The sequence below is a fragment of the Lynx canadensis genome, chromosome A2, assembly GCF_007474595.2.
Source record: "Lynx canadensis isolate LIC74 chromosome A2, mLynCan4.pri.v2, whole genome shotgun sequence".
In the NCBI taxonomy this organism is placed as follows: domain Eukaryota; kingdom Metazoa; phylum Chordata; class Mammalia; order Carnivora; family Felidae; genus Lynx; species Lynx canadensis.
In genome coordinates, this window is record NC_044304.2 from 148,467,445 (window position 1) to 148,481,680 (window position 14,236).

Below are 14,236 nucleotides of genomic sequence, written 5' to 3' on the forward strand. Positions count from 1 at the left end.
TTTTACAACACACAGTAAAAATCAGGTACCGGCTCTTTCCTGTCCTTCTACCATAGCTGTGAGGGAAAAGCCTACTTTTAGGAAAAAGACTAATTTTTCTATTACATTAATTAACCTGCTATGAACAAGAAATATTCTTGGGATCATTAATTAAGTTGAAAACTGCATTCATGGTTATATAACTACATCCCCAATTTGTTTCCTTTTTTTTTTTTTAATTTTACAAATCTCCAAAATGGTCAGTGACATAGTTTTTTTCAACTCTATTCAGAGTCTGACTTTTACAGGGAAAACCTGTGGAATATCTTCACTTTAAATTTCTCATAAAGTTCAGTAAAACATAAAACATACAATTCACTAAATCCACTGCAGGAGTAAAGTGGACATATATTACTGTGAATACATACATATATTATTGTGAATATTACATTTAATCTTAAATATAATCTAGGGGTACCTGGGGGGCTCAGTCAGTTGGGCATCCAACCCATGATTTCAGCTCAGGTCATGAACTCATGGTTCGTGGGCACAAGCCCCATGTCGGGCTCTGTGCTGATAGCACAGACCCTGCTTGGGATTCATTCTTTCTCCCTTCCTTCTTCCCTCCCTCCTCTTCTCTCTCTCCCTCCCTCAAAATAAATAAATAAACATTAAAAAAAAATCTGCAGCAAGCCTATCTCTATTCTCAACAAGAATCCTGCTACATTAACACATCTTTATTGTCCAAAGTAGAAAAATAATCAATTCAACTCTTACCTCCCCTGCAAATAGTTTACCTTGCACATAAAAAAGAAAGTTTCTTCCTTTATATTGGTGATCTTCTGAGGGCAAGGAAATGGATAATTGCTAAAAACCTGGTCCTTTTCTATCCATATCAATCACCTCTCCCAAAATACAACATAATAGAGCAAACATTTTTTAATAAGTACACTTGAAAATAACTTTATGAAAATATACAATAATATTTCATTTAACTAGTATCCTTTGCACTGTTGACATTCACAGGTGAGAAATTTTTTTGGAATACTGAAATTTACAACCTGACAGGCCGAAACTTTTCAATTCAAAATAATTTGGAAGGAAACTTTAGTTCTAGTATGAATTCATCCATTCCTTGTCCTTAAATAGATTATTCTTAATCTCTGGTAGTGTTGCAATAATGAATACATTATTTCATTAAGCAATACGACACAAGGCCTGCTAGAGTGGCCAGGGCTGCCTGCCTTCATGTTCCTTCTCCATGAGTATAGTATGCCCATCATGCTGTGGTATTTTTACTTCCTGCATGTACTCACCATATGTATGACGTTTTCATGTCTTTTTTATGCCTCCAGTAATTTCTCCTTTGTCCATTCACCTAACCCTAAAAGTCCCCTTACTCTTTCAAATATTGTTGGTAAAAGCACTATAGGTTAAAAACTCGATAATAACAAAATTTGCTAAATTGTGTCCCAACTAAGATCACCCAGGCAGTGGGGACCTAATTTGCAGCTCACTCCCTGTGCAACCTTTAAGTTGACAGTCTCTTTGAACAGTTCTCTTATCATTTGTAACAGGAATGATAGAAGTCCTGCCCATTTCAACCAATTATCAACACCAAATAAGACACTGGACTTGGAAACTCTTGGTTAAATGAAAAGCGCTAAAAACAAGTTATCAACTATTTTCATTGTGATGCTGGTTATCAACAAAACTCATGAGGGATACAGCACTACCTAGAAACGTTCTGTGGGTTTCCAAGTGTTTTGGGTTTGGAGCTATAGTTCCAGGCATTCAGTTAGCTATGTTTCTGAGAATCAGCCTAAAGAAACGTTAAAGGATTATATTTAGTGCGTAAGCAGAAAATGTATACAAATAGGTCTGTAATCGCCAATAAAACTAGCCCTGAGACACTGACCGGTGTCTCAAGAGAATACTAAACACAATCTAGAATTAAATTTATAGTCAGTGTTTTAAACAGGCAGAGGATATTTAAACACAGAGTTAAGTATGTAACTTTGTAGTCATTTATCGTAAAAGATGGGCAAATGAGAAGTTAGCTAGAAAACTCCTCTAAACTTTTAATCTCATCAACAAATTTCTATGACAATGAAAACATCTGATGAGTTTGCCACAAGTAATCATGAATTATTGGTGCTGATCATTCCATTACATTTTCTTGAAAATAGCCTGGTGCCGTCTGAGTAAATCATATTCTGCCCAGGGCTATGTAGCTTACCTCGAATTATTTCAGAATCATCTAAAATGACTCATTTTTCTATTAAAATGATGAATGGGCTAAATGAGGTATGTAATAAATACTGCAGGTTTGTAAACAGATTCCCGCTCTCTGGAGAATGGACGCCTTACTTCATTTGGTAATTCTGCCCCTCAGTATTTTCAGGAGAAGTCATCCTTAAAATATAGTTAGTAAAGAAAAGAGTGGAGAGAGTCACATTGGAACAAAATGTTGAATGTCTTTCTGGTTAACGGAATAACCCCAGGCTACGTGGAAATAAACCTTCCCACACCCAAAAGCATGGCATAGTTTAAAACATCAAGAAACTCAGAAAGAACATAATTCAGTCCCATTTAGGAATCACATCTAAGCAATAAAATCAGGGATACATAAAAGAAATAAATATAAAGTGGTTCAAGAATGCGTAGCATTGTGAAAATTTCAATGTCCAAAACCCAAAAATGAAGCAGATCTCATTGCACACCGTATGTCAGAGTAAGCATCACTGCTATTCGATTCACTGCTGAATTCACTAAGTCACAGGTCTGCTCACAATGGGTTGAAAGCAATTCTCCAAAGCCGACATCAGAACTGGCAGCTTTGGGACTTGCCATGAAGACAAACTGAAAAGACTGTTGGTAAACAAAAAGGAGCACATTTGTCTTACAGTCTCATTCACAACATAATGTGCAAAAATCTTACTTGGGATTCGTAAGGACTGACAGACTTCGTTATACTTATGTTAAACTTTTAATTTGTTAAAGGTTAAACCTCACACCGAGGGCCGTATTTCTTAGCCTCTTCAGCAGGAAATGAGATTATGATGTCAGTTCGATAAAATTCCAAGGCCCTAATGACAGTTCATTTCAGACCAGGCAGTGAAGCAAATAAGTTAACCATAAATGCCAGATCATTATAAAGAGATGGAATCATAACCAGCCCTTTGCACCTTAGTTACCTATGGATTTTTACTCAGTGCTCGCCATACCTCACCTTGACACCCATAATGACCCACCTGATGGGACGTCAATAAGCTATTTACAGCAGGGCCACCACATAGGATACCACTCGACACGAGCTGCCCTCAGCCACCCAGCTTGCAAGCAACTTGACGCACTTTTTTTCAGGACGTTTTGAATGGAAATATGACAGCACATTCTAAGCAGAGTTGCTCCTCACGGTGGTCTTTTAATACAACTAGTTGTAAGCAAGAACATCAACAGCATTATTCTCAACTGTGCTATTTCTTCTCTAATCACTTTGTCAACAAGGTCACACAGGTAGTTCCTCGGACAAAAGCAACACGAGCAAACTGTGGTCACCTGTACAATGTGTCCACTGGACAGCCTCGCCGTCCCTGACAGTGAGATTTAATCTTCACTGCGCGAAGAACACTCAGCCATTCTCTGCTCCAGGTCCCACGGTATCTGCTGAGCATGCGTGCCTCTCTAAGGCTACTTGGTAATGCTGAGATCCCAGGTATTCCCGTAAAGCTGGATGAGGACAGGGTTTGACTATGTACATTGAGAAGTATATTCATCTGATTAAGCTTTCAGTACGTAAGTTAACACTGAAATCTGTAATAACAGTCCTATTCTCTCTCTGGGCTCTTAACATAAGGACAGGCTGGCAAACTGAGACAAAACGTCTTTCTCCTTTTCCACCGCAGGAGCAAATAAACACACCTGAAGCTGCCCTACCTTTCCACGGGATAGTTCACGAACAATCTCTTCACAGGGCTCTGTGCACTCCCGCTGACAATAATAATGCTGCTTTACACAAAGAAAGTAAGGACCATATGGTAACAAAGAACAAAGGGAGATGGCATCCGCATGCTTTGTCCTGGCAACGATAATGGCCTGCTGATTCCAAACACACAGGAGGCAAATGTGTGCAGTGCACCTTGGCTCCACCAGTCTTGAGGGATAATGCCCTTTAAACTTCCTGTTAAGAGTAACTGAGACTTGTAGATGGATCCCTGGTCCCATTCTTACCAATAAGGCTGAGGAAAATATCTTCTAGCGACATGGCTTAGATCCCTCAAACATCAAGTAGAAATTCTATATTTAAATCGTCTTCAAAAGCAAAAGCTCAAAATCATTAACTTCATTTTTGGCATTGAAAGCAAATTAATACGCCACGCATGTCAAAACATTTTGGGCTTGGCGTCTTTTGCAAGAAAACCAGCACACAGTATATATAACCAGAGGGAACACATCAATAGAGATTATAATCAAAGCGCTAAATTGCACCCAAAAAACTGCAACAGTTTTTTTTAAAGTATATTTAAGAGCCCAAGAACCCAGGAAAGCTGCTGCAACACAGCAATGTGGCTCACCTGGTTAATCTTAACGACACTAAAAGTGCTGAGTGATCAGCCTTACTGTTCTACAGAGAATTTGAGCAAGAGCCATGCTGATCATTTTGATCATTTCAAAATGACAATCCCAACTGCATCCTTTGGCCTTGGGCAGAACCTCACTTATACTTGGGCAGCGTTGGTATTCTTATCTACTTCTTTTAATTTAGTCATTTTCCTCCATACCCCAAATTTCAAAACCTTTTTCTCTTTGACCATGAAATTTCAACTGTCACAGTTTGAAGCACAAACAAAACATAGAACTGAAAAGCACACAGCACAAAATTAATCAATTCTTCTTCTTGATTGCTTCACTGGTGCATTTCAGACAAAAAGGAAACTGGGGATAAAAAGTGACATTGTGGTGAAACAGTCACTTAAATTTAGAAAAACTAAATTTATGCATTCACCTACCCCATTTTTTTAGTGTTATTTTTTCTAAACACTACAAGGTTTTACAGATTCAAAGAAATATGACATAAGTAGAAGAAGAGTTGAAGAATGACCCTCCCACAAACCCTACACCTTGTAGGAGAGTCTTCAAAGAAAACTAAGCAGATATATATAATTCATCTTTGCATCCCCAGCAACTAACAGTGTGTAACACATTGTAGGTGTTCAATAAATTTGCGAAAGAGGGAAGTACAGAAAGGGACCAAATCTGACTAATGATCTCATCTAGAGTCAAACAAAATAATTAGTGCGGTATCTGAGTCCAGAATCCTCCCCAATTCCACACAGAAGTCACACTGCACAATATGCACTTAACCAAGAATGTTTTTCATTGATAGCTACTTTTTCTATTTAAAATAAGAGGATTTCTAATAACAGAAACCTTGGAGTCACCCCTGCCACTTCTTTCAACTGTTCAAATCTAAAATCTTCTAAGTACTATCATCTAAATATCTCTTACTTGTCCTCTTTTCTCTCCATCCCCACTAGCACTGTCCAAATTCCAGCACCACCCGCCCTCAAATAGGATTAATGAAGATTTTGAACTTGTCTCTTTCCACTTACTTCCTCCTCTACTCTGTCCTGCCCACTTCACTAGGTTAAGATATCAAAATGCCTACCTAACCATTTCATTTCTCCCCTTATGTGTATATGGTGCAGGGTTCCCTGGATCGCATACACAGAACTCATGATCTTAGCCCCGCCGACCTCGTCTCATCACTCAACACTCCCTGCCCTGGACTTCCCACTTGGCAACTCCTTGCGGTATATCACTGGCCCCACACCTCCATGCTTTCACCTGCAACATGAAAGCATCCCTACTCCTCAACCACATGCGTGATCCCTGCTCATTCCTCAACACACAGCTCAGGCACCACTTCCCTAAGAAGTCTTTTCTATTCTTTCCCACGCCCTCTCTCATTTTCAGGGCTTGAGTAGATTCAATTCTTCCTTTAATCAACCAACAAGTATTAATTGACTAATTCCCCTTTGCTAGGCACTTATATATTAGGCACTCAATGTGTGTTGAACAAACGAATGCACATGTGGCAATGAGTTAAAAGTCCCTGCTTTCACAAAGTCAGAATTCTCGGAGCGCCTGGGTGGCGCAGTCGGTTAAGCGTCCGACTTCAGCCAGGTCACGATCTCGCGGTCCGTGAGTTCGAGCCCCATGTCGGGCTCTGGGCTGATGGCTCAGAGCCTGGAGCCTGTCTCCCTCTCTCTCTGCCCCTCCCCCGTTCATGCTCTGTCTCTCTCTGTCCCAAAAATAAATAAACGTTGAAAAAAAAAATTTAAAAAAAAAAAAAAAACAAAGTCAGAATTCTCTCAAGAATGTAAGTAGCATGGCTAACAGAGTTAGTGCTTCTTACCATTATTTTTAATGTATCAGTCTCCCACACTCTACTGTGAATTTCTTAAGAATAAGATTTTGTCTTTTTCATTTATATACACTTGGTATGTATCTAGCCCAGTGTTTTTCACACAGTAAGCACTCACTAAAACATCCGTCCAATGGGTGAAGAACACTACTGCATAATTAGAGGTATATTTATTTGACTATTTCCTTAAGTAAACTGTGTACTCTTTTAAAGTTTAGGTTAAGAAAAGAAAAAAAGAAAATACTGCATAGTTCTGTGTGGTAACAAAAAATGACTAATGTTAAGTCAACAAAATTTAATAAGACAGAAAAAAGAGTAAACCAAAATTTTAATTCACATTTTAAAAGAAATTAAATGTAATTCCAAAGTTAAAAAAGACACAACTCCCTACTCTTTAATTTTTTAAAAAAATCTAATGACACAGAAAATATTAGATTTATATACGTACAAGGTCTTAAAGATACACAGAATGTCAAGTTGAACTTTACAGGTTGCCTGGTGCTGTCCTTTTATTTAATCTTCATTCTTTATGGAGGGGCTTCCCTGCACTTAAGAAACACTCATTCCTATCAGTGAACTGCCTCTCTAAAACTTCTGGGTAAAAATCAGCTAAGAGATCAGTACCAGTCAGTGAGAAGGGAGTGAGGGCTAGCATGGGCTTCTTGGATCTAGAGCAGCACTGAACAGCTTCTCCAGTTAAAGCATTTCTTCCTAAAGGCAAAGTCTGATCTGATCCGATTTTAAAACTTCAACAACAGGACTACCGTCTTTGCCCTTCAAAGAGCTTCAATAAAGCCAGCTGCTACAACTGTGGGAAGAGAAGCCTGGACGGACACAGCAATCTAAATGTCAACTGTCAGCGGGTGGAGGAAAACGGGGACTGGGGAAGGCATTCGTTTTATTTCACAGTACCAATATCACATCAGTTTTGTTTCTTTTTTCCTAGCTCTCCTGAAAGACAGCTTTCCAATTCCTTCAAACATGTGAAACCCAACCTTTACTTTCTTACTGGCTGCAACATCTGGGCTCTAAATAAAGAGGAACAAAATCAATGTTTGATCACCATTCCACGAGTCTCACATGTTAGGGTTAAGAATGGCCGCAACTGGGGCCCAGCACTCACAGCAGAAACATGCTAACATTCTCGAAGTGACTCTCACAGGAATAACGGGTGTTGGGGATGCCTACTTCTCCAGCTGAGAATCAAAGTACTAAAGGACAACATTAGACTTAAGTCACTTATATCCTGTTTTATAAGTTGCTAGATTGTAGAATCTAGAAACCTGGACTGTAGACGTATGGGGGAAAAGGAAGAATAAACTTTATACCCTCTAAATATTACACGTGCAGTGATGTTTATTTTCTTTAGAATCTTTTTAAATCTTTATTTGTGGTAATATACACATAACATAAAATCTGCCCTCTTAACCATTTAGAAGTGAAGAGTTCAGGAAAAGGACATTAACATTGTTATTCAACCAATCTCCAGAACTGTTTTCATCTTGCAAAACGGAAACTCCATACCCATGAAAAAGTGCTCCATTTCTCCCTCCCCACAACCCAGGACAACCACCCTTCCAGAATTTCTCTCTATAGATCTGACTCCTCTGGACACTTCATGTAAGTGGAGTCGCACAGTATTTGTCTTTTTGTGACTGGATTATTTCACTCACCATAATATCCTCAAGGTTCATCTATGTTGCACTGTGTCAGAATTTCCTTCCTTTTTAAAGCTGAATAACATGCCACTGTAAGTCCATACCACATTTTGTTTATGCATTCATCTACTCATATACACTTGGGTTGTTTCCACTTTTTGCCTGTTATGAATAATGTTGCTATGTACAAATATCTCTTTGAGACCCTGCTTTCAAATCTTTTAGATAAATACCCAGATGTGGGATGGCTGAATCATATGGTAATTCTATTTTTAATTTTTTGAGTAACTGCCATAATGTTTTCCATAGTGGCTATATCATTTTACATTCCCACAACATCCTTGCCAATACTTGTTATTGTAGGTTTTTTTGATAGCAGCCATCCTAACGAGTATGAGACAGACAGTTCCTTAGTAATTTGTACATTTTCCAAATTTTCAACGTTTTTTTTTTGTTTTTTTTTTTTTTTATTTATTTTTGGGACAGAGAGAGACAGAGCATGAACAGGGGAGGGGCAGAGAGAGAGGGAGACACAGAATCGGAAACAGGCTCCAGGCTCTGAGAGCCCGACGCGGGGCTCGAACTCACGGACCGTGAGATCGTGACCTGGCTGAAGTCGGATGTTTAACCGACTGCGCCACCAGGTGCCCCCATTTTCCAAATTTTCTATAATGTCCCTGTATTATCTTATTAGAAGAAAATGCTGTGAAATGCAGTCATCAATCATTAAAAGTGATCACACAAATACATATTTATGAATACAGAATGATCTTTACATATAGTCTAAATTGTTTTAATGTGCAGGTTACTGTAAGAGTTATATGAGACTATGTATGCCATCACCTATGTTTGGGGAACTACATATAAATATATTAATATAAATGTTTTATACAGACTTAGTGGAATGTGGAAAAGAATACAAAAATAATAAACCAGAATATTAACAGTAATTGTCTCTGGATACTGTTAATCCAAGTGATCTCAATATTTTTCTATTTACTTTCTGAACTTTATCCAATGAATATGCATGCCTTCTAAAATTAATAACAACAATACAGGGGGGGTTAACCTCGTATCAGGTAGCTAAATTGCTATGGGCAGCCATGTTGCTGTGGCCATGAACTACCACTCAAATCTCTAAGAACACTCAAGCCAGGACAGATCAACTATAATCCTATTGTATAAATTCCACTTTTAGTCCCTAAGTGCTGTGAGGGCTCTGTTTTGGCTAATATTATGATAGGTGCCAAAATCTGGAAGATACTATAAGTTGTTATCTATACCCTGTAACCCCAGAATCAAGAAAGAAGAGACCTACAAAACAGTCTGACCCTGGACATTTCTTTCTTGGGCCATCACTTCTGTTCTGGCTTCACTGTCTACCCATTTAGCCTGGACCCTGGGTTAGTCTTTGGAGAAATGGATTCATTACACATCGGCTTCCTTTTATTTTCTCTAATGGCATGTGGTCATAGCAGTTGGCCTCTCAAAGAAAGGACCAAGGGAAAAAATACGAGAGAACACAAAGTGACCCTTTTCTTATCAATTTTTCAACAATTCTCAATGGCCTGCTGAACAAGGGACATCCCCCTCAGTTCTGCAATCAAAGTTCTCCAATATATAGTCTCATTTTACTTCTCCACTGATTTCCCAACTGTACTCCAATGAACACTAGTGGTCCTGAGAAGTTACATGTGGGTTTCTAGGAAGACTGAAGTGGGCAGTAAGCTGTCGGGACACCAAACTTCAACCAGAGCAGCCCCACTTTTCCCTAACAATGGAAAATCCTTTGATAAGTTATGTCGCACAGAGAAGACAGGATGTTATTTAGCCATCAAAAAGTACATTTCACAAGAACATTCATTGATATAAGAAAACGTTCATGATGGTAAACGCTATATACAGCATTATACAAATTCTTATATATTCTTATGTATACACAAATTCTTAAAGTATGTAATTGATCTAAGAATCAACATTGTCTAGAGGTGCCTGAGTGGCTCCATTGCTTAAGTGTCTGACTTGATTTCAGCTCAGGTCATGATCTTAGGGTTGTGAGATGGAGCCCCGGGTCAGGCCCTCTGCTGAGCATGGAGCCTGCTTAAGATTCTCTTCCTCTCTCTCTCTCTGCCCCTCTCTCCAACCCCTCTCTTAAAAAAAAAAATGTCTAGAGGAAACACACCCCAGTGTAAATCACAGTTATGTAAGAATGACAGACAGATTTATGGGTGCCTTTTAAATTTTCCCCTATTAATAATCAATTTTAAACGTTTATATAATCTTTCCTCTTAAACTGTTTCAAAATGTTTCTTTTAAAAAAAGTATCCCTGTTCCCCAAAGCCTTTGCTATGCATCTTTCCCTTTCTAAAGCCCAGAAAGTGATTGATCAAAACTTACTCACCTTTGCTGGAGACTTCCCAGACTAACATCTGGTGGTTGCAAGCAGGGATAGAAACAAGATAGGCTGCTTGCCCCAGAGGTTTCAAAGACAATGAAATCAAAATCAAGGGGAAGGGGGTGGGGGCGGGGAGGGAGGCAAGCAGAGCAAACAAGCAATATCCCTTCAGGGAAGATGCATGTGCCAGTGTCTCAGTGTTGATCATCACTGCAATAATTCTCAAGTTACCTGCCTTAAAAAGTCCTTCAAGGTTAATCTTAGCAAATTGTCAAAACTTGTAAGAGGAAAAAAAAAACAAACAAACAAACAAAAAAAAAAAACGAAAAAAAAAATCCAAGGAAAGAGAACATGCATTTTGTCAACACTGAAAGCTGGCCAGAAGTACTTAGCTTTTCCCGAACATCAGAGATTTCCTTGTAGACAAGACATTTCTACTAAATCTTTAATACTCACCAGGTGCTTTGCCTTGGCTCGTTCTTCTTCACTTGATATCCTTTCTCGAAGAATAGCTCTGGTTAACTGCTCATTGGCAAAAGCCCTCTCTCGGTCCAGTTCTTTGCTTTGCTTAAGTCTGAAAAGACAGGAAAGGACTAACTTAGGAAAAACTATTTTACTGGTTATTAGTTAACAAAATACTTTAATAGAGAAGCAGCCAAAAATCACTCTGGCCTATAATTTATTAAAAGCACGTATATTTTCTGGGGCGCCTGAGTGGCTCAGTTAATAAGCATCTGACTTCGGCTCAAATCATGATCTCATGGTTTGTGGGTTCGAGCCCCACGTCGGGTTCTGTGCTGACAACTCAGAGCCTGGAGCCTGCTTCGGATTCTAGGTCTCCATCTCTCTCTGCCCCTCCCTCCCTCACTCACTCTCTCTCTCTCTCTGTCTCTCAAAAATAAATACTAAAAAAAAAAAAAAGTGCGTATATTTTCTATTAAGCCCCCATGCAGCCCCTACCCAAACATTTAAAATAGCAGAATTCAAATCCCGGAAAAAGTTAATTGATAGGACTATTAAACTAGCTTTACAAAGTTCTTCCTATGTAAAACTGAAATGTGCCCACCTAAAAATTCCATCCCTGGTGCCTGCCTCCTTTGTCCTCTGGAATATAAGCAGTAAGTCTAATTAACAGGCCATCTACAAGACAAATATTTGAAAGTAACCATCATCTTCTCCTCAAAACTGACTCATTCAACTGTCTGTTGAATACACACCAGCCATGGAAAGAAGCACGATGACACAGTGCTGAACAAGAAGGATGGGTCCCTGTCCTCATGGATCTTACATTACAGCAGGGAACTAAAAACATAATTAAGATGTCTTCCCTCCAGATGAATTACTCCCATTTTCCAAGGATCCTCATATGCAAAAATGGCAAGACCTTTCAACAGCAGAGGTCCTCACTTCTGGAAGGACTCCAATTTGTCCCTTAGCTCCAAACTAAATGTAACACTATGGACACAAAATAAGAAATAAGTCTAGCAAAATAAGAAAGCAGAACTTCACCCTCTAAGATCTGTACAGAATACTGATTGTGTTAATGAAGCATCTGACAACACTGGGTTTATCAGTAACCTCATAACACAATTACATCATAGTCAGTTACCATCCACTAAAACCCCTCATTGTGCATGAAAAAGATAAATTACTTTGGTACCTATTTCCACCATAATGCCTGGCACATAAAGGTATTCAGTAATCAGTGAATGAGAAGATATTTCAGTCTAATCTCATGAACAAAGACTTTCTGATTGCCTTTTCTTCTTTGAGAGAATAACCCCTGTATACCATCATATCCCTAAAGGTACAAGCACTGCTTTAAAAAGAAAAGGTAAAATTGTTATGTTGGTATAAGTGAAATTCTGAATGAAATCTACTTTGTAAGTGGGAATGATGAGCACCAAATTGAATTCAATACTACTCTATCAAATTTAGTCTTAAAATGATTTTTGAAAAGAACTAAAGAAAATAAAAATCTTTGCTACTATTTTTAAACTCCCACATCATCCAGATACTCTGAAATTCTCAGAAATCAATTATAACCAAACTTGATTATAATCAATTATAATTAAAAATATAATTAGAAATTACCTTGTAAAATATATTCCAAAAAATTAAACCTGTGTGTTTTTAGGTCTTGAATAAAGACGAATAACAGAAACACATTAAAACCTACACTTTGAAAATCTCTAATGCAAAAGTAACCTCTAGAAACTTTTCCTTAAGGGATGCCTGGGTGGCTCAGTTGGTTAAGCGCCCAAGTTTGGCTCAGGTCATGATCTCACAATTTGTGGGTTCAAGCCTCACCTCGGGCTCTGAGCTGAAAGCTTGGAGCCTGGAGCCTGCTTCGGATTCTGTGTCTCCTCTCTCTCTGCCCCTTCCCCCACTTGTGCTCTCTCTCTCTCACTTAAAAAATAAATAAATAAACATTAAAAAAAAAATTAGGAACTTCTCCTGAAATAGTAAGTACAATTACACTGACACAAATCAAATTTCTCCATACTATTTCACAGTGAGTTCAGCAACATCAATGATACCAATACAGTAATTCAGTGGACCTGCATAATCGAAAAAGAACACCAATAATGCGAAGTCTTGTCACTTCCAAGCAGCAGTTCCAAAAGTATCCATAAATGAGCAGCAGTGGCAGCATCCATGGGAAACTGTGAGAAATGCAAATACTTGGACACCACTCACATCTACTGAATTAGAAAGTCTGGGGGTAGTGTCTCCAAACTGCCTTTTAATAAGCCCTCCAGGTGATTCTAATGCTTACTAAACCAAGAGCCACAGCCCTCAACTAGCAAAATACACTTCTACTCATATAAATCCTGGAGGCCCTATAAAAGGAGAAGAACATCAAAAATGAAGTGGTCCTCATCAAGCTAGTGTGCCGGTCACTGCTGAGGTTACCGTGTAAGGTAACAAGATGGTGGAGTTAAATAAAGCATTTTACTGGCATGGCACCTGCATGTAAAAGATATTACCTATGTTACAAGTCAGGTGGAAACTAAAAATAATAAAAATCACCATCACGTATAGATCACCTACTATATGCCGAGCACTGTGCTAGGGACTTTACATACATATATACAACTATTACAAAAATTACATTATTAGTTCATTAACATAAAATGAATTCTGTACAACTAGATTTTCTATCTTCTACCACATGTGGTATATATCATATTTTAAAGTAGTATTTATTTAATAATAACTGCCTACTTTTTAAAATTTAGTTTACTCACATATACCAATTTTAACTACAAATGTAGTTAAAAGGGGTTCAAGCTTAAAAGTTTTGACAAGGTAATGAAAAAGAAGCAAACTACTATGTTTGGGGTGCCCAGGTGGCTCAGTCAGTTAAGTGCCCAACTCTTGATTTTGGCTCATGAATCTCATGGTTCATGGGATCGAGTCCCACATTGGGCTCTGAGCTGACAGCACAGAACCTACTTGGGATTCTCCTTCTCCTGTCTCTCCCCCCACTCACTCTCTCTCTCAAAATAAACTTTAAAAAAAAAAAAGCAAAAACATATACACAACTTCAATGTTATAATAAAAATAAAGGTTATCAGTTTGTAATATTTGGTACAGAAGCACAGACTTTGGAGTTGGGAGTCCTGGGTCCAGAACAAGGCTCTAGCACTTACTAGCTGAGTCAATGCTTGAGCCAACCTCCCTGGGTCTTGTTATTCTCACGAGTAAAATGAACTGGTGTAATACCTACCTTAAAGGGTTCTACATACACAAAGCACTTAGCATGATGCC

General features: G+C 38.5%; 1 protein-coding gene across 3 annotated transcripts in view; it reads right to left on the bottom strand.

Moving 5' to 3' along the window:
* CHCHD3 (coiled-coil-helix-coiled-coil-helix domain containing 3) overlaps window positions 1-14,236 on the bottom strand; it is a 283,621-nt gene that overhangs the window by 168,625 nt on the left and 100,760 nt on the right. For all 3 annotated transcript variants that reach the window (XM_030308461.2, XM_030308462.1, XM_030308463.1), the window contains exon 4: window positions 10,919-11,036. In XM_030308461.2, coding sequence (XP_030164321.1) covers window positions 10,919-11,036 — 118 coding nt within the window. The remainder of the gene's footprint in view (window positions 1-10,918; window positions 11,037-14,236) is intronic.